A 24,088-nucleotide genomic window follows, 5' to 3' on the forward strand; every position below is an offset into this window, starting at 1 on the left:
GGAAAGGGGGGTTGGCTTCCTCTACCTTCAATACTAAGATGTGTGCACTACACTATTCATAGAAGTTATCTCACAGGCCCATTCACTTTTTCATTATTAGATCTACTCCTGTATTATGTCTATTTGATTTTGTTTTGATAACCCTGTATTGACCCGATCCTTGACCGTATCTCACCATTCATTCCTGTTCACCAGAGTTCACTAATCCCCACGGTAATTTCAAACAATCTTCATTAATTCCCACCATATCTAACTTCAACTATGTTGCTCCTTTTTCTCAATTCTCCAATGCACCTACCTACCCACTTAAGGTATCTAGAATATGGAATGCTATCTTACAGAATAATATGTTTTTTCCTGATTCCTTATTTTTGAGACAAATTACATTCATACCAATTGTGTTTGAAATTTCTCCGTGTGTTCCAGAGTAGTGATCAGAAGTGAGCTCTATTAACTCACTTTAAACTTGCCAACAGGTCCTATGACATCTCTGAAGTCATCATGCCCTTAGGCTCGGTGACTCAGCTCTCACATCTGAAGTGTCAAGTCTCTGGTCCTGCCTATTGACTGGAAACTCATCTGCATCCATTTTTGGAAACATGAAGGCAATACTAGTGTAGAATGGAGAGCAAGTACACAAATTTGCAAATATAACCCAGGATTCGCATCACTGCTGCTACATATGCAATCACAGGACATTTGATTATTATATACCAATACATTCACTGAAAGGTTACAGTGAATATTGTTATTCAGTATCATTAAAGGCCATCTGACCCCAACAACTGATCATAGTAATTCATGATTAACCTTACACTCTTGCACACTTCAGTAAGAGAGAACAACTTGACTAGTATATAGAAACTGCAGTGTTACTGTTCTTAGACCTGTCATACTTGCAGAACTATGGCAGAAAGGAAGTTGTTATAGCACTGATGTAACAGCTATGCTTAGATTTTTAATGTATGTAACCCATGCCATTAGATTTGTACTCACTCCATTTCTGATCTCCAATTCCAGACCATTGCTTACATGTTACCACTTTCCTCACCCCGACCTACAAATAGGTTACCACTTTAAACACACATTAATTGTCTGCTGACACTAAGTCACATATGTACAATGCTTGCTTGGAATGAACAGTAGTTATATGTCTGGCCAATGCAAAGAAAGAGGTAATCATTTTCTTACTATGTTAGTGATTCCTTTCCTGGGTCAGAGAAGAAACAAAGGAATGATTCAAGCTTTCGATTCCATAGTTGAGAAGTATATAATTTCACCACTTACTATGTTGTTTCCCTGCCACACAAAATTTTAGCAAAAAGGTGGGAAAATTAACAGATACAAATGTTCACACTGGATACAATGTCTGCATCTGGAAACTGCAAAATACCCTGCGTTAATTGAGAATAAAAAGGACAGTATGGAAATGAATGTTTTCAAAATATCACTGAAGAAAGTTTAAAGACTTCGTTTTAATATGCAAACAGTTTTAGCGGAGTAGAGAACAGCATCTTCCTCATTGACTGTTGTTGTTGATGACTTCTTAGTAAATGAATGGATTGTGTGGGTGGGTGGGAGGGGGAGTGAATTGCCAAACTAGCTGTTTACGTTCCCTCTACAATCAGTACTGGATGAACTAAAAATATGTATCAACTGAAATTAACTTAGTAACATGAGAGACACACTGTCAGGTGTGGAATTAGTTCTGTTATCACCAAGATGTAAGTCATGAAACCCAACAGAGACAATGGAATATCATAGACTGCCATACCAGTGTATCAAAATTTAGATTACATCAGCCCCCTTTCATGTCCAGCTCACGATACATAAAAGTATGAAACTGAATCCATCATCCTGAATCAATCTCCACATAAAAATGTTTCTAGCTTTCGTGGCCTCAAACCTAGGGATATTTTTATTCAATTATGAGTTTCTTCTTACATATGAGAATGGTCATTGTTAGTGGGATCATTACACAGGCTTTAAGCTCAGTAGATCTGTATCAAACAGCAAGATGTATTAACAGTTTACTGTTTTCAGGGCTGAAAGCACTGAAGTTACCTCTGTGTCCTGATTGAGATTCCAAAGATCCAGCCGACCAGTACCATCAGCAGTAGCAAACACTGCTGGATGAATAGGTGACCATGCAACATCGTACACATAATCACCATTGTCTTCAAATGAGTACAATGGTCTCCTGTCCTTTCCTTCCTTCCCTTCTGTTGCCTGCTGGCTCCATAACTTGACAGTCCAGTCAAAAGATGAGGTCAGGAATAGATGTGAGAAGTCTATGCCTCCTTGAACTGAATGAGTAGAGATTCCTGTGACAGGCCCTTGATGACCCTCATAGGACTCTGTAACTCCAGCCTTACTGCCATGCCGACATGCTGAAAAGAATTTTTTTTTTTTAAAAATTCATTGCTCCTTAGTTACAGTCTCATGTCATACTACATTACAGTCAAACGATAGCAAGCATGTCATGATTCCTCCCCCCCCCCCCCCCCCCCCCCCACCTAGTTTTTTCTCATATGAAGACAGTATTACATTATTTGCTATTCATCAAATAGTATCCCAATATGTATTTTTAGTAAATTACCTTTTCAGTGATAAAGATACAACTTTCATGGACATAAATATAACACAGAAGATACAAAATTACAACCACAGTTTATTCAGCAGTCTTTTTCCATTAGCAAATTTGAAGACAGTTTTAAAAATGCAATGTTTTAGTGATGTATGTAAAATATCTTTCAAAGTCAAATTCTAATTACATGTAAAGAACATTAGCATTAAACAGTAAGTGAACTAAAACATTGTGGAACGAAATTGTTAATTATGATAGCCTATTTACGAAATACAGTGAGTATGGCAGGTAATCATGAACATTTACACACATAACTATAGAGAGCTCAAACGCTAGTGTGAATACTGTTTTCTGTAAAATGTTTACAGGCACCATACATCGTCCAATATAGGTGACTGGCACCTTCACCTTATTTTACTTATTAAACCATAAAAATTCAATCTCATTCTTTAATTCCAGTCAATGATCACATATTGACATCAGACTATTGATGTCGGTGGATAACAACCATCTTCTGATCGAAGTTTGCAACTGTTGCCAGCTGCATGAACATATACATGAGAGAAATTCATAAAACTTTAATTCCATTTTGTTATGGGAATGAACTCACTTTGGCAAGTACAATCTGGTAACATTTCTCTTCTTGCATTATGCATTAATGCTAACTAAAAATTACCTTGGCTTTTTCTTCTTCAGAAAAATCATGTAATGTGTTTCTGCGAGATTAAAACAAACTGTATGTTGTGAATCAACTGTAAGCCTGTTAAGCTATCATATGAGTTGTGGGTCATAAGACAGAGTTTGGACCCTTTAATGCTTTTTCCTTATTAATCTTACAATCAAATGGTCCAATCACACATGTCGAAACATGCCCTGAAACTTTTTACATTGGAGCAATACACCTAAAGATATGCAGTTGCAAAATTTTAGCTGCTAAGATGCATTATAAAGTTTTTTAATATTCAAACTCGTCAAATTTTTAGCCCATTACATGGTTGGAGTACTGTGCACCACTACCAGCATTCTAACAGACTGCCCAAGTACAAAATAGCCGGAGCATATCCTTGTTTGACAGGGAATCTATGAACAGATATAGTAGCAAAATTCAGATTCTTTAACGCAATTGTCAATAATGGTCACTCATATCTGTAATACACTTACTACCCACAGTCAACAAGCTACCAGATGCTTTTGCAGTATTGATAAGTGTTAACAGTGGATATAAAATTCAATTGATATACACTGTGCTTGCTTTATGTGTGTCTGCTATCAGCATCTGTATCTGCGCAAGTTCCAGAGTTTTAAGAAATGTGCAATCAAATTTTTCAATCTTGCAAAGATGAAATGTGATAATGAGGTACACAATTGAACTCACCTATCCATCCTGAAAACCTACATAGGTATTATTTCCTACTGAACTTCTTGGACAATCGGTCTAACAATGTTGACATTTCGTTAAAAGTGTGGAAACATTGGACAAAATATGATACAGTTCCGGCAATTCTATGAATTGTGGTTCAAACAATGATAATTTTGCCATCAAGGTTCCAAATGAAGGATAACTTAATAGCCCAAAAAAAACTGTTGCTGTAATAGCTTTCAGTGACAACAAAAACTCTAATTTGTGATTGAGCAAAGCAGAGAGAAAATGTTTTAAGTTAAGCAGTTTGCAAAGCCAGCTTCATTTCATAAAGTCTAAGCATGGAGTGTATAAATGGAAGAAAGAATTACATAAAGTAAGAATTAGTCACCAAAATAAATTTGTGAATGAAAATGTGTGTGTTTGTGTGAGAGAGAGAGAGAGAGAGAGAGAGAGAGAGAGAGAGAGAGAGAGAGAGAGAGAGAGAGAGGGTGGGGGGGGGGGGGGGCAGTGGAACTTGTCAGATACTATACACCATTATCAGTAGAGAACTGGTTAAACAGAGTTCAAAAATGATATAGTACAGGAAGTTGCAAAATTAAATGTTCAAATAAACATGTAGAGGAGAACCATTAACAAGCAATATAAAAGAGAAATTCACAAATGATATGAAGGTGAAGCTTACTGTTATCTCTGCAATTACTGTGTATAACGCTGATCAATTGGGTTTCGTGAAACGGGGAGGGGATGGTTTAAAAGGAGAGGGGGGTGTGGAGGGGGGGGGGGGGGGGAAACTGCGAGGTCATTGGTCCCTTGTTCCTTGTAAAATAATTACAATAGGAAAAGAAAGGAGATGTACAGCACAATAACAGGAGAAAGAAGGAACCAGAAGAATGATAGAAGGACAACCAACACTACCATGGACAAAACAGGAAAAGAAAACCACAGAGAGAAGCAAGAAACACGTAGATGGGGTAAAAACAAGAGAGCAGAAACATCCACCCTAAAAGTATTAGAGTGGATAACACAAAGGGACAAAGAACATGTACTAAAACTTATCTAGAATAATAAAACCCACAGTCACATATAAAACATAAAAATAAATTAGCCAATGAGGCGTTGTCAGCTAAAATTAATGGTAACAAGTCTGGTAACTGAAGAGTCCATCACAGGGCAGCCAAAGAAAGACAGCTCACCAAGATGTGGGCCACTGTCAACCGGGTGCCACACCAGGACTGAGGTGGACTATCACGGTGCAGGGGTAGCCATGTGTCACCCAAGCACGGCCAATGCAGAGCCGGCAGAGAACCACACAGTCCTGCGAGAGGCCATCATGGAGGACTGCCACACAATTGTAGTCTCCTTAAAGACACACAGTTAGTTGTGCATGCTGGGGTTATACAATTTTGTCTCCCAAAGGCGCAAAACCTTGTGGCGTAGTACTGAACGCAGGTCAGTTGCACAGAAGCCAATCTCCATAAGTAGTTTCCAGGTAGCCTGTTAGGCCAGCTTGTTGGCATGTTTGTGGCCTGGGATTCTAACATGACCTGGGGTCAAGACAAACACAACTGAACGACTGGACCCTTCCAGGACATAGATGATGGTCGCTACCAAAGTAAGACGAGGGTAGTACTGGTCGATAGCTTGTAGGCTGCTCAAGGAGTCAGTACACAGAAGAAACGACTCCCCAGGGGATGAATGGAAGTGCTCAAGAGCAAGAGATTTAGTCACTAGCTCAGCAGTGGAAACACTGCAGCCATCAGGCAAAGAATGCTGTTTAGTATGTCCTCCATGGACATCCGCAAAGATGACGTATCAGCCATTGAGCTATCACTGTAAACCACTTCGTGGCCTCAGAACATGTCAGGAATTGAGAGGAAGTGGCAGCGGAGAGCCACAGGGTTAACTGAGTCCTTAGGGCCATGTGAAAGCTCCATGCGAAACCGTGGCCTAGGTGTACACCACGGAAGTGTACGTGAATGGATCTCAAATATAGGTGGTAAAGGCAAGGACTCCAGTTCAGAAAGAAGGGATCGGACACAAACTGCAACTGGAAGGGCTGACCTGGGCCACCATTGTGGGAGATGAACTGCCGTGGGTGGGAAAAGGAGACAGTGATTTGGATGTGCAGGAGAACTCCGAATGTGTGCAACATAACTGGCCAGCAGTTGTGCATGGCTAACCTGCTATGGAGGGACTCCAGCCTCCACAAGGACGCTGGTCACCACACTCTTCCTAAAAGCTACTGTCGCAAGGCAAATGCCACAGAGGTGCACTGGGTCAAGTAAATACAATGCTGAGGGTGCTGCCGAACCATAAACCAGGCTCCCATAGTCGAGGTGGGTTGAACAACGGTTCTGTAGAGCTGCAGCAGCATAGAGTGATCTGTATCCCAGCTGGTGTTGCTCAGGGAGCGCAGGGCACTTCCACTTAAGCTCACGCAGGTGAGGAAGCCAAGTCAATCGGTTATCAAAAACCAGTCATAAGAATCGATATGTCTCCACTATAGTGAGTGGATCATCATTAAGGTGAAGTTCTGGCTCCGTATGAACGGTATGACACCAACAGAAGTGCATAACACACAACTTTGTGGCCGCAAACTGGATACCGTGGGCTAGAGCCCACGACTGCGCCTTGTGGATGGCTCCCTGTAGGAGCCACTCAGCAACACCAGCACTGGTGGAGCATTATGAAATGCAGAAGTTGTCTACATACAGAGAAGGTGAGACGGGCACCCCTACAGCTGCTGCTAGACCATTAATGGCCACTAAAATAGACACACACACTCAACACAGAGCCGCACTGACTCCATTCTACTACATGTGGGGGAACTATGGGAAGCACTGACTTTGACATGGAAAGTATGAAGCAACAGGAAATTTTTTATAAAAATTGGGAGCGGGCCTCAAAGACCTCACTCATATAATGTGGCAAGGATATGATGTTGCCAGGTGGTGCCATATGCTTTTCATAAATCAGGAAAGATGGCAACCATGTGTTAGTGTCTCGAAAAGGAAATTTCAGATGGCAGACTCGAGGGACAAGATCATCAGTGGTAGAGCAACCCTGGTGGAAGCTGCCCTGACATGGAGCCAGTAGCCACGTGACTCCAAGACCCAACCCAACTGCAGACACACCATACATTCCAACAGCTTACAAAGAACGTTGGTGAGGCTGATGGGCCGATAGATATCCACATCAAGTGGGTTTTTACTGGGTTTGAGCACCAGAATGAGGGTGTTCTCCTGCCATTACGATGGAGACACCATCTCACCAGATCATGTTGAAGATGACTAGAAGATGTCGCTTGTAGTCAGAGAGAGATGTTTAATCTGACTGTGGGTTCAATCTGGCCCAGGAGTAGTGTTGGGGCAATGTGCAAGGGCACTGAGGAGCTTTTACTCAGTAAATGGGGCATTATAGGATTCACTGTGGCGTGTAGTAAACGAGAGTACTTTCCCTTCCAGCTGGTGTTTGAGAGTGCAAAAGGCTGGGGGGTAATTCTCTGGGGCAGAGGCTTGAGCATAGTCACAGTTCTCAGCTAAGTGCTCGGCAATCACGTTTGCATCATTACGTAACACGCTATTGATGTTAACACTGGGAACACTAGTTGAGATCTGGGACCTGAAAACATGTTTGATCTTTGCCCAGACTTGGGAAGGTGATGTGTGGCACCCAATGGTTGAGACATCTCTCTCCCAAGTCTCCTGCTTCCGTTGTTTGATAAGCTGGTGAACGCGAGCACAGGGTCGATTAAATGCTATGAGGTGCTCTATGAAAGGGTGCCGTTTCTGCCAATGTAGAGCTCACCGACGCTCCTTAACTGCTTCAGCAACTTCTGGCAACCGAGGAACTGCCTTTCTTTGGGGCACCCTAAAGAGAGAGGGATCATGTTTTCTGCCACAGACACGATGTTGTTGTCACTTGCTCAACCATCAAATTGATGTTATCATATGGGAGAGATTCAACAGCGACAGAAGTGGTGAAAGTTTCCAAGTCCACCTTGTTTAAAGCCCATTTGGGCAGGTGTCTGTGGCCCTGATGGCAGGGCAGCAACAGGAAGATGGCGAAATGGTCACTACCACACAGATCATCATGTGCTCTCCAGTGGATATACGGGAGTTCCTGGGCTGCAATTTGGTAAATCAATGGCCGAGTATCCATGAGCCACACTGAAAAGTGTGGTGGCTTCAGTATTTAAGAGGCAGAGGTTGAACTGAGACAGTACAGTTTCGACATCTCTGCCTCAACGAATAAGCACTGTAACACCCTTATGGGTGTTAAAATATCCCAAAACTAGGAAAGGTTTAGAGAGTTGATCAATCAGTGCAGTTAATACATTCAGGGATACTGCACCATCTGGAGGAAGATATTTATTGCAGACAGTTATTTCCTGTGCCGTCCTTATTCTGACAACCACAGCTTCAAGAGGGGTTTGAAGGGGCACAGCATCACTACACACTGAGTTTAGGACATACATGCAAACTCCACCTGACACTTGATTATAGTCACTACAGTTTCTGTAGTATCCCTTATAAACACGGAGGGCAGGGATCCGCACTGCTAGGAAATGCAGAAAGCAGGTGTAAAGGTTAACCAGTTGCCTTAGCTAAGCCAGGCAGTGGAAAAAACCACTGCGATTCCACCGGGGGATGATGTCATCATGAGACTAAGAAGGCATGGAACATTCAGTGAGGCAATTTATGCCTCAGGGTCTCCTGCTGTCACCGACTTTTTGCCTGAGCAGTCTGTATCCATTTTGTCTCAGGGTCTGGCTTGATCTAGGTCCTCAGCAGATGCCAGAATCTCCACCTCATCTGCAGACACAGAGTTTGAAGATAGCGGTGGTGTGTGTGCCACCGTAATTCCCTTGTTGTTGGGGACCTTCATTTTGGATTTCTCTCGACGTTCCTTGGGTTTCCCTTGCTGGAAGGGTTTCACTGATTCAGTCTGTGGGATTGAGGATGAGCGTGAAGCCCTATGACCAGCTGCTTTTGAGCTCTTCGGCCACTGGCGGGTGTCGTCTTTCCCACTAGAAGGAACCTGGAAATGGAGTGACCCAAGGGACCCCCTCCTAGCAAGAGGAGGACTGATATCCCCGATGCGAAGAAGGTCGTGCGGAAGCTACAGGGAGGGAAGTGCCCCCACCATCAAAGGGGCAGGTGTTGTCTTCTGGTTCTGAGAGGCAACAGGAATGTGAGGAACTGACGGATGACAACAGTTCCCGTAGCAGCGGCGTAAGAGGTGGTCATAGCCACAGAATGTAGGCGCTCAAATTTCCTCTTAGCCTCTGTGCAGGTCAGTCAGTCCAGAGTCTTATATTCCACGATTTCCTCTCTTTCTGTAAAATCCTGCAGTCTGGTGAGCAAGGGGAATGATACTCTCCGCAGTTGACACAGATGGAAGGCGGGGCACATGGGATATTGGGATGTGAAGAACGTCCGCAATCTCGACCTGTGACACTGGAATAACAGTGGGAAGACATATGGCCAAACTTCCAGCACTTAAAGCACTGAATGGGGGGGGGGATATATGGGCATGACGTCACAGCGGTAGACTATCACCTTGACCTTCTTGGCCAATGTGTCACCCTCAAAGGCCAAGATGAAGGCACCAGTGGCAACCTGATGTATCCCTCAGACCCCGATGGACATGCCGGACGAAATGAACACCTCGTCACTCTAAATTGGTGTGCAGCTCATCATCAGACTGCAAAAGAAGATTCTCGTTGAATATAATACACTGGACCATGTTTTAGGTCTTATGGGGTGTGATGGTAACAGAAACGTGCCCCAACTTGGCACAAGCAAGAAAGCCCATGACTGGGCAGAGGATGCTGTTTTTATCAAGACTGACCCAAAGTTCGTTTTGGACAAGCCTTTCACCTCCCCTATCTTGTCCTCCTAATGGTCCACAAAAAACTGAGGCTTCATGGATATAAAAGATTCCCCATCAACTCTCGTACATACAAGGTATCAGGGCGAATAAACTTTACTGCCATCCTTAACCTCGTGTTCCTCCCATGTTTGGCCAGGGAGGGGAATGATTTGGGGTCATATTTCTTAGCATAGGAGTTAGACCACCAGCAAGAGATGACGTACCACGTATCATGCCATGTCATCCGCCCTGATGCCATCCACTCCAACCAGGGGGCCCTCCCTATGGGTGCCACCCAGCCTCAGCAAGGGCCACCTGTCAGGCCGGCAATCGTCGGGAGTCCCAATGCCCCAGGGAGACGTGCATCTACTCCATGGCATACGTGGGGAGTTAACGTCGCAGGCGTCAGCAGAGCGATCCCAGTGTTGTCAGGGGGTTATAACCAACAGAGTACATGGGGGCCCCACCACAACAGACTGGCTACCGTGCTGGATATGAGGTGCTAAGACGTCCAGGTCATCGTCAGTGCAGAAAGTGACAATGCATAGTGCATGGTGGAAAATGCACCCAGGAAGGGGTCCTCACCCTAGAGATGGAGAATGAGCAAGACTGCAATGCGACGATGAGAAAGTGCGTTAAAGATCTCAATGTACAATGGTCACTATGCACCATGTAAGGTGCCGTATCCCAATTGGTTCCTTCTTCGGAATATTGAGAAAGATGGAGGTTAAATCCAACAGGGGACCATCACGTAAAGGCCGATACATGTGAGACTCCTTATAGTCTTATGACAGGCAGGAATACCTAGAACCTATTCTAAACCATGAACCTGCAGGGGGATTTCATGAAAGATCTGCATGCAAACTGTACTTTATCTTTCAGGGGGTAAGAAAAACATTTGTTTTCGTCATTCAACATACATGATGTCTTTTTGTGACAACTATAGTGAATAGAAAAGGAACTGTTTAGATTTTAACAAATTATACAACCCTCAAAAATTATCGTAAGAAGTGTGTTCCAAGAACTGCTATAAAAGGATATATGAATACGACATATTCCATTTCAAGAAATTCGTCTCAACTGAAGGGAACTGACTGTTATGGGATACTATTTTTTTTCCTTCTACCATAATCTTTCTACAAATCACACCTGAACAGTGAGACTGTCAATATGAACTAGAAATTACTTAACAAATTAATATTATGTTACTTTTAGGTATTGTTTAGGTACTTCAATTTCCCGTATGCGTACTATGGATTTTACTCTTCACAGCACTGTAGCCTTTTGTCATGGTTGCTTCTGCTGATTTGTGCACAAGACAGAAAGGGCTGTACAAACTACTGCTTTTAGCAGTCCTTCATGCAGTAAAAATTAGTAAGAAACCTTTTTTTGAAACACTTAAAGTGTGTCTTAGCAGCTAAAATATTGATGGTGCATTTGTTCTGGCGTATTCTCTCCATGAAAAAGATTGCAGCATAGATTTTCATGTGTCTGAATGGACCATTTCTTTGTCTGTAGTTCTACTTTTTCACGTGATCTGTAAAATAGAGAGTGCTAATCCCTACATGGAGGAGGCATTTGATGGCAGTCATTCATCAGATGAAGAAACATACAACCACAGGTTCATATGTGCAGAACTAATGCATACATGCCACTATCATCTTCAAGTGCTGTGGCCCACTGGGGTGAGCAGCAATTTCTGCTGATGTGGGGAAGACACTGTAATGCCTGTTGAAACATGCAGGAACCTGGTGAGGACAGGATGAGGGCAAAGAAGTGCAGCATCAAGAGACATGATGGTGGGTGGTGGGGGGAGGGGGAAGGGAAGCAGAGGTGAGTCTGGGGGACAGAAGGCTACAGTGGGAGCAGGGAAGGGGATAGAGGCAGGTGGAGTAATGGAAATAGTGAGAGTTGAGGCCATGGGGGTTATGTGAACAAAGGATATGTTACAGAGACAGTTCCCACCTCATGCTGCTAGCTACTCTAGTCTTTTCACCCATCTGTACCTTCCTCTCCTCTGAACAAGGAACATATGTAAACAATTTATTTGAGGGAAAGTATGTGTTTAGCTCATATTTTAATGCCTCACAAAAGTAATTTGTCTGATACATCTAGTAACACAGCTGAGAAATTATCAAACCGTTACTCTTTCAATTAAATCAAACATTAATTATCTGAACATATTAGTAAATATAACATTAATGGAATTCACCTGAATATACTGCTCCTTCTTCACTGCCAACAACAAAGTTGTTGACATCACCATGTGGGAATGCAAGGCAAGTAGCTGCAACTGGTTTCCCTTGCTTATGATGCAGTTCCAGTGTTTCTTGTGGCTTTGACAGCATGTCAAGACTCCAAGAACATAATCTTCCATCAGTAGACACGCTGATGAGATTGTGGGCATTCTGAGTGCCTACTACACTCAAACAATATACAGGATGCTAGAAAAAAATACAATAATGACCTATGTATTTGCCAGTTTTAATGAGTTTGCAGCATTTTAGATTAAATACAGAATATTTCAATAAGCTGTATACCATTTTTATTAGGCTTCCACAACACAGGATAATATTGTTTGAGAATGGTATGACTTAAAATCTAACTCACTGTATGAGCTGCTGATGACAATGGGGTTCGTTGAATTGGTGTCCTCTTCTGAACACGATTATCCCATAGCACAATCTGTCCAGAGTAGGTGCCCCCAAGAATGAGATTTGGGTGGAATCTGGCATCAAGCAAAGGAAATGTACAAACATCACTTTAATTGTAAATATTGGGTTACAAGTAGATTAACGATGCAATGTACCTGTGTCTTTAAAGTAACATGAGCACAGTACCCACGAGAGAAGTAGGGAAGGTAAACAAATGTGCAATGAAGAGGTATACAACCAGTAGCATTTAAAAATTTGTATTTACTCAGAGTTTAAATAATGATTCACAAGCATGGGCAGAAAATCACAAATCGCAATTACTTTTAGTTTTTTCGTTAGTCCTTCCCTTTTACACCAATCAACATTAATTATTTCAGAGGTATTCGTAGTGTGTGTAGAAGTGAGCATATTCCCCACTATGTTGACAGACTGCAGGTTTAGCTATATGGATCGCATTATCCCAGTACATTAATTAATACCCTTTCTCCCTTCCAAATGCTCAAAGAAGCTCAAGTTAGCAAATTTATCCATCTCTTATACAATTTTAGTAAACAGGGCACAGGGAGAAATACAAACCACAAAGTAGCAGAAATGTATGGTGTGTGGGTTAAAACATTTGATGCAAGAATGTTGAAACTTGGTCATATATTCTAATAAACAGGTGGCAATTTTCACATTATGATCCAAACACACGAGGTTTTTAACAACATTGATTAGATGACACTTCCCTCCATAACACTAATTTTTGAGAATTTTTTTTATGGAAGCTGCAACTATACATTGACATTTATGCAACAATATGATTTTTTACCAGCAGTTGTGAAACAGTGCCAATGTCAACTTGTCAATTAAATGAATGAAAACTATTAACATATTTTAATAAGATGAAAGTTGATAATTTATGTGTACTGCACCCAGAGAAAATCTACAACATTTATATAGTATCAACTGTTGTTTGATACTTCCCACAAGGAACTCAATTGTCAGTTACATTTTTATATTTCTATTGTAGTTATTTTTAAGAACATCTAAAATGGTACTTGTTGGTCAAGTTAAAATTACCTTGCAAAAATAGATGACATCACTGGAGACTGGCAGTGGAATATGTATTCAGGAGTTCTTTTCTTGAATTTTGTATTCCATATGAGACATACACCATCTGGATCATTGGGTGAATCTTCATTATTGTGGTAGCTTGCAACAAGAAGTTCTGGAAATTGTGGGGACCAGTCCATTGAAGTCACACATCTGTTACGAGACCAACGCTCATCATAGAACCAGCGATTAAGGGAGAGCCTTGCATTAGATTTTTCATCCCTGTAAATGAGGATTGCTGCTTTGTAGGTGAATATACATACAGAACATTTTTAAAAACAACACTACAAAAGAATGCCTTTATAATCAACAAATGGACAGACTGCTACTCACCACATAAGAGGAAACACTGGATCATAGAGAGCCACAATGTAAAGACTCCTACATATTTAAGCATTCAGAAAAAAATGTTCTTTGAAAACAGAACACACACACACACACACACACACACACACACACACACACACACACACACACACACACGGACACTGTCTCCAAGCACCACAACAGCCAGAGAAAGTGGCTATATGTGTACTTGTATGAAAGTGTGACCATTTTCCAGTTTGGAAGGAGGATTTTTTGTCTGAAAGCTTAAATTTTTAGCTGTGTTTTCATTTAGCATGTCTGCTACCCACCACACAGAGAAAGTATGGAGTTGCAACATATTCTTTTCAGGTTTGATTTTGCCTTCATAATCAGCTGAATATCTCAAATGGTACCAACAATGCAATAATAATCACAGGCAATGCAAAAAGTTACAAAGCAAGAAATTCAATAGTCTCAGAAATTGTTAACTGAAATAATGAAAAGTAGAAAATCCATGGTCACCAGTACCATTTCAGTAACAATGTAAGGCCATAGAGTTTTCTATGCAACATTTTGCTGTTGAGTACCCTTTGGTATATAACAGAAAGGATCTGGACATTTGTTTCACCATCCCAGTCACCTAGGTTGTTCTTTAACAACTAGAAATTTCAGAGATAAGAGAATTTCCCAGAATGTATATGACTTTTGCCATTCACACAATCTTAATTTCAGAAGGTTTTCTTATACATGTGCCATTTCCATTCTTTCACATATTCTTGTTTTCTACCATGTTCTCATTATATTTTGCAACATTTCCCTCTCCTTGTGAGCATCTGTCTCACTTTGACACTTTTTTCACTATTTCTTCAAACTATACCTTTCATCTTTTATTTTTTCCCTGTAGCTGCATTTGAGATTAAGATTAAGGTCTCACTGATCCAGTCTCAGCTGCACATCAATATTTGTAAGCAAGATGTGCAGCAGACAATACAAAGTGTACAAGTCACTTGTATTATGTATCACAAGGCTAATGATAGGAATGGTTCATTGTAGCTGAGCTTCAGTTGCATTTTTCCTGTAGACACTCATTTGTCTCAAAGAGAGTTAAAAATGTACTTTTTCTCATTTTGCCTACAGTAATGTGCAATAAACATGAAAACATTTCAAAAATTCATGTTAATACCTAAAATTTGATGTCTGCATACTACACTATCTTTTAAATTACATGTTTTATTATCTTTCTACAAAATGACCATTTAATGAGAATGCCATACATAGAGTTACAGCCAAAAATGCACATCCTTCATAAAACATGTAAAATTTAAAATTAGTTTTACTGAATACTTACGTTCCTTCTTCATTATCTGTGACACCAGTGTAATCTGTATATATGTCTACAGATTCACACAATGCTCTTTCCATTATACGAGCAGAACGATCAAAAAATCTTTGGAAGTCTTCTGAAAGTATTATCATTTGTTTCTCTTCTTCTGACAATTCACGCACTAAAAACCAAAATAATTTGAATAAACCAATGAATACTATTCAGAATTACGAATAACAGCCGATACCAAAACAAGTATTATTTGAAAACCACTTACCTTATCACTAAAACCACAAGGCTATTAACAAAAATACATTGAAGGGAAAGGCCGTGTCATTTGTTATGTCCTTTTACGTAAATGAGAAGTACTCACACTGAACAGTAACAATTTTATCTGCTCAAAGGACTGAAAAGAATTGTTCAAGATTCAGATTACTACAGGTTGCAATCCTGAATTTCCCCGCAACTTATCTTTGTTGTACGTGGCTGTGAAATGGTTTTTCTTTTGCTAATGGCACCAAATGATATTTTTGGTAGTTGTTACTTTACCAACGCTACCTAGAGTTTAGCTACCAGGATGTGTTAGAGCTTCACAGACGTATTAGCTACGATAATGCAAAGACAACTCTTTCCCACGATTACATAAGTAAATTTAGCCAATGAATTCTGCAAATTTGTCAACAGATAAGTCATCTGAAATTGAAGAAACATTCTGCAGACTCATTTTTGACTGAATGCTTTACATTCTTTGCATTTTATAAATTTTGCTGTTTTATATCTTTAACTATGCTCTTTATGAGCACCATATCCTGAAGCAATGAGCTTCTTACACAAAAATTGCCTTTCCTTTGAACATTTAAAAATGTTGCTGATGTAACATTCATCAACACTCATCATTAATAAATTATTCCATTACATTTTTCAAACTCGGGAAGTGAGAGTGGTATGTAGAAAGTGAAAACTTGCCAAAATAGTGTGTCCTATGCACACTCATACTAGGATGTTCACCCGAGAAATCTGACGAAGAGACCGCCAACCTTTTCAGACAAGCGCTGACGGTGAATACTATGAGCAGACAGAAGGAGTAGCCATGGGGAGTCCACTCTCACCCGTTGTCGCAAATATGAACATGGAACATTTTGAGGAGGAAGCTCTTGAATCAGCACATCTCAAACCCATCTGTTTCTTTAGATTTGTGGATGATAACTTCGTTATCTGGCCACATGAAAGAGATAAACTGCCAGACTTCCTCACACATGCCAACTCCAGACACGAGAATATTAAGTTCACCATGGAGATTGAAACAGATGGGATGCTCCCTTTCCTATATGTTTTGATTAGAAGATGAGCTGATGGCACTTTGGGCCACAGCATGTATAGGAAGAAGACGCACATAGATTTGTACCTATGTGCGGATAGCTGTCACCACCCAGCACAAAAAATGGCGTGATCAAAACTCTTGCACACAGGGCTCACACCATCTCCGACAGCGACAGTCTCCAACAAGAACTGGACCATCTGAAGACCGTGTTTCGGAGAAATTGTTACAAGGAAGGGCAAAATCAGAAGGCTCTACATCCCACACCTGCAACACTGGTGGAAACTGAGAATGAACCTCAGGAGGAGGTAGCCTTGGCTATTATTCCGTTTTGTGGGGACAGCCAGAAATATTGGATGCATTTTACGTAAACTCACAGTGAAACCCATCTTCCATCCTCCTATCAAAACCAAGAGCCATCTTGGTAGTGTCAAGGACAATCTTGGTCTACGTAAATCAGGGGTTTCTCAGATACCTTGCCAATGCGGTAGTGTATACGCATTCATACCATTGAGGACCGATGCCGAGGACATCAATGGCACACTCGACTGGAACAGCCCAATAAGTCAGCAAATGCTCAGCATGCCTGTCTGAACTCAAAAGCATAGATTATGACCAAACCAAAGTCCTGACACAGATTTCCAAATACTGGGACTGTGTCATCAAAGAAGCCATAGAGACCAGAGTAAGGGAGCCACAACTAAACCATGACAGCGGTTATATCCTTAGCATGGTGTGAGAACCCACAATCACCTGGATTAAGAAGAAAAAGGATATTTTCCAAAGTGTACCGACTTTGGGGGAGGAGGGAAGAATAACAAGAGCAGTGCCGGCAGACCCTCCTGAACGAGAAGACCTAGGACAGAGTGCCCAGATGGCAGGATAACGGACATTGTGCCTGGACCATGTGCGGGGTGCGGAGCGCACCGATTCTCAGAAAGCACCTGAGGGAGGAGCAGCACCTGGCGCCAGCCCATCGCAGGTCGGTACATCAGCAAACCTGATGATGGCATCGTGCTGAAATATTGTGTCCTATGTACACTGATACCAGGCTGTTCACCCGAGATTTATTTCATCATAAAATACGCCTGGAGAAATTTAAGAATCAATAATAATAATAATAATAATAATAATAATAATAATAATAATAATAATAATAATAATAATCGTAGCCACTAACCTTGTTCCTGCTGCTTGGTTGCCTCGTGCTCAAGGCTTGTCACTGCTGGCTGCACTTCCTTCACTCGTGGCAGACCGTGTGGAAGGATGCCTGGTGGGAGTTTGCTCTGGAAAAGTCCTCCACCTTCCAAATGCGGCAGCGAACCCTCCTCGTCTTCCGCTTGCGGATCGTCAAAGGTCAGAACTGCGGTGAATAAGCCTGGCCTTCTCCAGCCCATACTAGTCCCCTCACCTCACAACCACACAAGAGGGGGGAAGCAAAGGGGAGAGGGGAAGCAAATAGGAGAGGAGAGGGACGGCAGGGGGGGTCGAGGTGCGAAGGGGGGGCCAGGCGGGTAAAGGGGGCGGGGTGTAAGGCGGGTAAAGGGGCGGGGTGTAAGGCGGGTAAAGGGGGCGGGGTGTAAGGCGGGTAAAGGGGGCGGGGTGTAAGGCGGGAAAGGGGCGGGGTGTAAGGCGGGAAAGGGGCGGGGGGTGGGGCGGGGGGTAAGGCGGGGGGTGGGGCGGGGGGTGGGGCGGGAAAGGGGTGGGGCGGGGGGTGGGGCGGGAAAGGGGTGGGGCGGGGGGTGGGGCGGGAAAGGGGTGGGGCGGGGGGTGGGGCGGGAAAGGGGTGGGGCGGGGGGTGGGGCGGGAAAGGGGTGGGGCGGGGGGTGGGGCGGGAAAGGGGTGGGGCGGGGGGTGGGGCGGGAAAGGGGTGGGGCGGGAAAGGGGCGGGGGGTGGGGCGGGAAAGGGGCGGGGGGTGGGGCGGGAAAGGGGCGGGGGGTGGGGCGGGAAAGGGGCGGGGGGTGGGGCGGGAAAGGGGCGGGGGGTGGGGCGGGAAAGGGGCGGGGGGTGGGGCGGGAAAGGGGCGGGGGGTGGGGCGGGAAAGGGGCGGGGGGTGGGGCGGGAAAGGGGCGGGGGGTGGGGCGGGAAAGGGGCGGGGGGTGGGGCGGGAAAGGGGCGGGGGGTGGGGCGGGAAAGGGGCGGGGGGTAACGCGGGAAAGGGGCGGGGGGTAACGCGGGAAAGGGGCGGGGGGGTAACGCGGGAAAGGGGCGGGGGGTAACGCGGGAAAGCGGCGGGGGGTAACGCGGGAAAGGGGCGGGGGGTAACGCGGGAAAGGGGCGGGGGGGTAACGCGGGAAAGGGGCGGGGGGTATCGCGGGAAAGGGGCGGGGGGGTATCGCGGGAAAGGGGCGGGGGGTATCGCGGGAAAGGGGCGGGGGGTATCGCGGGAAAGGGGCGGGGGGTATCGCGGGAAAGGGGCGGGGGGTATCGCGGGAAAGGGGCGGGGGGTATCGCGGGAAAGGGGCGGGGGGTATCGCGGGAAAGGGGCGGGGTATCGCGGGAAAGGGGCGGGGTATCGCGGGAAAGGGGCGGGGTATCGCGGGAAAGGGGCGGGGTATCGCGGGAAAGGGGCGGGGTATCGCGGGAAAGGGGCGGGGTATCGCGGGAAAGGGGCGGGGTATCGCGGGAAAGGGGCGGGGTATCGCGGGAAAGGGGCGGGGTATCGCGGGAAAGGGGGGGGGGTATCGCGGGAAAGGGGGTGGGGTAACGTGGGAAAGGGGGGGGGGGGGTAACGCGGAAAAGGGGGGGGTTACGCGGGAAAGGGGGGGGTAACGCGGGAAAGGGGGGGGTAACGCGGGAAAGGGGGGGTAACGCGGGAAAGGGGGGGGGGTAAGGCGGGAAAGGGGTAAGGCGGGAAAGGGGGTAAGGCGGGAAAGGGGGGTAAGGAGGGAAAGGGGGTAAGGAGGGAAAGGGGTAAGGAGTGAAAGGGGGTAAGGAGTGAAAGGGGGTAAGGCGGGAAAGGGGGTAAGGCGGGAAAGGGGGGGAAGAGGGTTCGAGAATATCCCACCACCTTATGCTACAGAATGGCCCATGTTTCCAATCTATAGCCATATACCATTTACAGCCAATTAAAGACATCAAATAGCACTGGCTTGGATTTTTTCCCTTTACATTAGAGAGTACTCGAGTAAAAAAGCTTCATATGACATAGTGTTTAATTAAACACTTTGATAAATAACAGGCTGCCCAAAATATTATACCCATTCGGATTTCAGATGAGTTTGAATAATCACACAACAATCGCCATCAAGACATACAGAGATTCTAATGGAGGAAAAAGACAGATTGCTGCTTATTGTAAAGAACACACATCAAGTCACAGAGAGGCACAACTGAAAGGCACATATAGCTTTCGGCCACAGCCTTTCTCAGCAAATCACACACACACACACACACACACACACACACACACACACACACACACACATGATCGCCAAGGGCTGGGAGATACTGGAGTTGGTGGTTGTATATGCATGAGTTTGTGTGTGTGTGTGTGTGTGTGTGTGTGTGTGTGTGTGTGTGTGTGTGTGTGTTTTACTGACAAAGGCAGTAGCCAAAAGCTATATGTGGGTGTTTTTTGATTATCCCTCACTGGAACTTGACATGTCTTCTTGGAATCTGTCTTTTCCAACACTGTTGATATTCCTACCTAGAGTTCCCATTGTTGGAGAGATTCTAAAGTGTTCTTCACTTATTACTTCCCTTATGTTAATTTTTGTAGAGCAAGACTGATTATTGGTAGGGCTACTTCTTACTTACAGTTCAGCAGCAGCTGTTTATAATATCAAGGTTTAATGACTTACATTTTCTGAAAACCTAAATTCTGCAATGTTTACTATAATTTGCAATTTAAGTTTGCAATTTAAACAATATCATACACAAATAAATGAATGTTTTTGCAGCACGTCAATGCAACAATCTGCTCACATATCCTGCACACATCAATCTTCAGTGCGTCTGCAACATTTGAGAGGGTACATACTTTCCTCAAGTCTTCTGGCGAAGTGCCAGTAATCCAAGTACTTCAGCAGAAAACGGAAGAGAATATATACGCTTTCTGAAATGTTGCAGAGACACTGTGAAATGACACTGTGAAATAAAAAAGATTTTACTGCATGATTTTATTGTCAAATGAATATTCTGTAACACTAAAAACTTTATCCTGATAGAAGTAGGTATTGTGATTAAACAAATATTCATTGACATCCCTAAAAAATCTGAGACAGCAGTCATTCTAATAATAAATATTTATTAAATCTTACACAAGCTACAAATATGGAAACATGGGCCAGATGTACTCTCCACCCATTTCATAAATTTTTGTTTTGTATGGCCACCAGGTATCTTATTTTTACCAATATTAGGTAGATATGTAAACAATAATAGAAAATACTACCATTACATTGCAAATTTAAACAGCCAGAAACATTCATCCTTAAAGTAAACCGTACATATGAGTTTGCAATGTGAAACAGAAGCAATTTCTCTTCTTACTGTGTTGAAACAGAATAACTGGTGCTCATACTCAATATAGGTTAATATATCCATCTGACAAAAGAAACTAGCTACTGCAAAAGGAGATCAGATTTGCTTAATACTTTTAAAGACTATTTCTGTATAAAACTTATGTTGAAAAAATTAAAGTATCTTAAACATTTCAGCTGCAAATTTCCTATTATTGAACAATTTCCAAATGACTTACACTGAAACTACTGATATAATGAATGTGTGTGTTTTAGATTGACAAAATTAGATAACGGATCTGCAACTATATACTGGTTTCACTGATAAACTAAAAAAAAAAGTGTTAAAATGCAACACTTGTGCGTGCAAATAAGCATAAAATTTAAGCATTATGTGTGGTAGTACAGAATAATGCAGCTTCTATGAACATTCAGTTTAATCTAAAATATTGTCAACCACATGCAATGTCTTCTGCATGTTTGTATATTTAAGATGCATGCACCAACTCTCTCTCTCTCTCTCTCTCTCTCTCTCTCTCTCTCTCTCTCTCTCTCTCTCTCTCCCCCCCTCTCCCTTTCCCTTTCTCTCTCTCTCTCTCCCTTTCCCTTTCTCTCTGTCTCTCCCTTTCCCTTTCTCTCTCTCCCTTTCGCTTCCCCCCCCCCTCTCTCTCTCTCCCCCTTTCCCTTTCTCTCTCTCCCTTTCGCTTCCCCCCCCCCCTCTCTCTCCCCCTTTCCCTTTCTCTCTCTCCCTTTCGCTTCCCCCCCCCCTCTCTCTCCCCCTTTCCCTTTCTCTCTCTCCCTTTCGCTTTCCCCCCCCCCTCTCTCTCCCTTTCTCCCCCCCCCCCTCTCTCTCTCTCTCTCTCTCTCTCTCTCTCTCTCTCTCTCTCTCTCTCTCTCTCCCTTTCCCTTTCTCTCTCTCTCTCTCCCTCCCTTTCCTTTCTCTCTCTCCCTTTCGCTTCCCCCCCCTCTCTCTCTCTCCCCCCCCCCCCCCCCTCTCTCTCTCTCTCTCTCTCTCTCTCTCTCTCTCTCTCTCTCTCTCAAAACACACACACACACACACACAAACACACACACATGAATGCTGGAATAAGTTGTTTTATTTATGCCAATAGAAAAAAATAGCTAGTGGAAAGATCTTTAAAAATCAAGGGAGGAAAAGCCATAATTTGCTATCAAAACATTGGATACAGCACAATTCTTTTCTTCAGAATGGCAGTACAGGAAAATTTTGCTCTACTTTTACTTAGTAGTCATAATTATGTTGCTACATTTTTAGATCAGTTCTCCAGTTGAACATTCCGAAAACATGCAAAAAACTGGAGGCAGATGATTATATGTAAATGAATACATTCAACTAGTTCGGAAAGCATCAGCAGGTAACAGAAAGAAAGTGCAACATCAAAAAGCTAAAAGCTGATGCAAAAAGCAAATTAATAATGTGGACTTTATATGTGGCACTCTAGACAAGGGTACCAAATGTTATGCACAAAGGCTCGCTTTAAACATTTTGGGACTGCTAGTAGTATCACAAACCCATGATCTGTTCTTTTAAGTTGGGCAGAAAACAATTACATGAAAACCACATTTGTATGTAAACTGTAGCAGAAATATGGTCAAATTAAAAAAGAAAATACCAAATACAATATTATTCTTTATATGCCTTAGTTCCAGTGAAAAATTTCTGAGCATGTACATATGGAACACAGCACTCTATGGATGTGAATTGTGGACTGTGGGAAAACTAGAAAAGAGGATCCAAATGTCTGAATAGTGTTATACAAGGAGGATGAAAATGGAGTTGAGTGATAGGTAGGAAATGAGAAGGCTCTCCAAAGAATTGGTGAGGAAAGAGATAAGTTGAAAACACTAACAGCAAGATGGGATAGGACAACAGGACATATGTTAAGACATCAGGGAATAACTCTCATGGCAGCAGAGGTGACCATAATGGGCAAAAACTGTTGGAAAAGACAGAAGCTAGAAAACATCCAAACATAATCAAAGATATTGGGTGTAAGTGCGTCTCTGAAATGAAGAAGTTGGCACAGGAGGTGAAGTTGTGGTGGGATACACAAAAGCAGTCAGGAAATGGATTGGGGGGAGGTGGGGAATGACAAAAAAAAGGAAGAACCTACGATCATGCTATGTGCTCCTTTCTTCCATGCAAAAGCTACACACATGAGACAACACAGCAGTACGAGAAACTCATTTGCCACTGTTTCTGACACGATTTTTCAAATGTTTCTAATTAAAATAATGTATAATAATTAATGTTCCATAGCCTTGCTACATCAAACTGTGCCAATTATAGGAACAGAAAAATAATGATCTATGGAATGATGTGCCCTCTGACCATACAAAATGAATTTTTGGTTAAATAGATAAACTTGGTTAGATAATTGAAACAAAATATTACAGCATCAATAGTAAATGCAAAAATTTTAAAGGCTGTAAAAACTCTATTCATTCTCATATTTTTAAAATGCAGAGAATACTAGTGCCATTGGGTTCATGCAGAGCTTTAACAAATGAGAAACAAATCACAACAACAATGGGAGCTATAAGGCCCGACTCGATCAGAGATAACATAGAAAACTGAGTTTAATAATAGTTCATAAAAATGAAAACCCAAATTCTAAATTTTAATGAATTAATTCATTCTTTTATTCAAATTGTGGAGCTAAGAGCAGAAGCGAGCAGACACCAGAAAAAGATGAATAGAATGGCAAGTTTATAAATTTAGTTACATGTCTGCTGGTTTACATGTTTCATAATATTCATGTTATCTTCTCTATGTCCTTTTACTCCATTACAACAAAACAACATTTGGGTTTACACTTTCTGTGTTTCTATTACCAGAATGCCATTTCATCTTTCTGTTACCATCACTTAACTGATCTGATTGTCCCGCTTTTCAGTGCCATGCTTGTACAAAAAGTATAACAATCAACACAGAATGGGATGACATTTAATACTGAGGAAATCCTCATGCATGGCATTAATGATTGATAGTAAAGAGAGAAAATAACATTCCATAAAAAAATTAATAATAGGTGATCATGCATGAATATCAGGTCCATGGACACACAGTACTGCTGTAATT

The 24,088-nt window shown here is 42.8% G+C and overlaps 1 protein-coding gene across 15 annotated transcripts in view; it reads right to left on the reverse strand.

Moving 5' to 3' along the window:
- Positions 1–24,088, reverse strand: part of LOC126281331 (cytoplasmic dynein 1 intermediate chain) — a 183,071-nt gene that overhangs the window by 17,631 nt on the left and 141,352 nt on the right. For 11 of the 15 annotated variants that reach the window (XM_049980205.1, XM_049980209.1, XM_049980203.1 and 8 more), the window contains 6 exons: positions 17,702–17,860; positions 15,228–15,384; positions 13,541–13,795; positions 12,435–12,552; positions 12,037–12,268; positions 2,065–2,390 (listed from right to left, as the gene is read on the reverse strand). In XM_049980205.1, coding sequence (XP_049836162.1) covers positions 2,065–2,390; positions 12,037–12,268; positions 12,435–12,552; positions 13,541–13,795; positions 15,228–15,384; positions 17,702–17,860 — 1,247 coding nt within the window. Of the gene's footprint in view, positions 1–2,064; positions 2,391–12,036; positions 12,269–12,434; positions 12,553–13,540; positions 13,796–15,227; positions 15,385–17,701; positions 17,885–24,088 lie in introns of all 15 variants that reach the window. The other 4 variants (XM_049980207.1, XM_049980206.1, XM_049980202.1 and 1 more) reach the window with 1 other exon arrangement.

The sequence above is a fragment of the Schistocerca gregaria genome, chromosome 7, assembly GCF_023897955.1.
Source record: "Schistocerca gregaria isolate iqSchGreg1 chromosome 7, iqSchGreg1.2, whole genome shotgun sequence".
Taxonomy (NCBI): domain Eukaryota; kingdom Metazoa; phylum Arthropoda; class Insecta; order Orthoptera; family Acrididae; genus Schistocerca; species Schistocerca gregaria.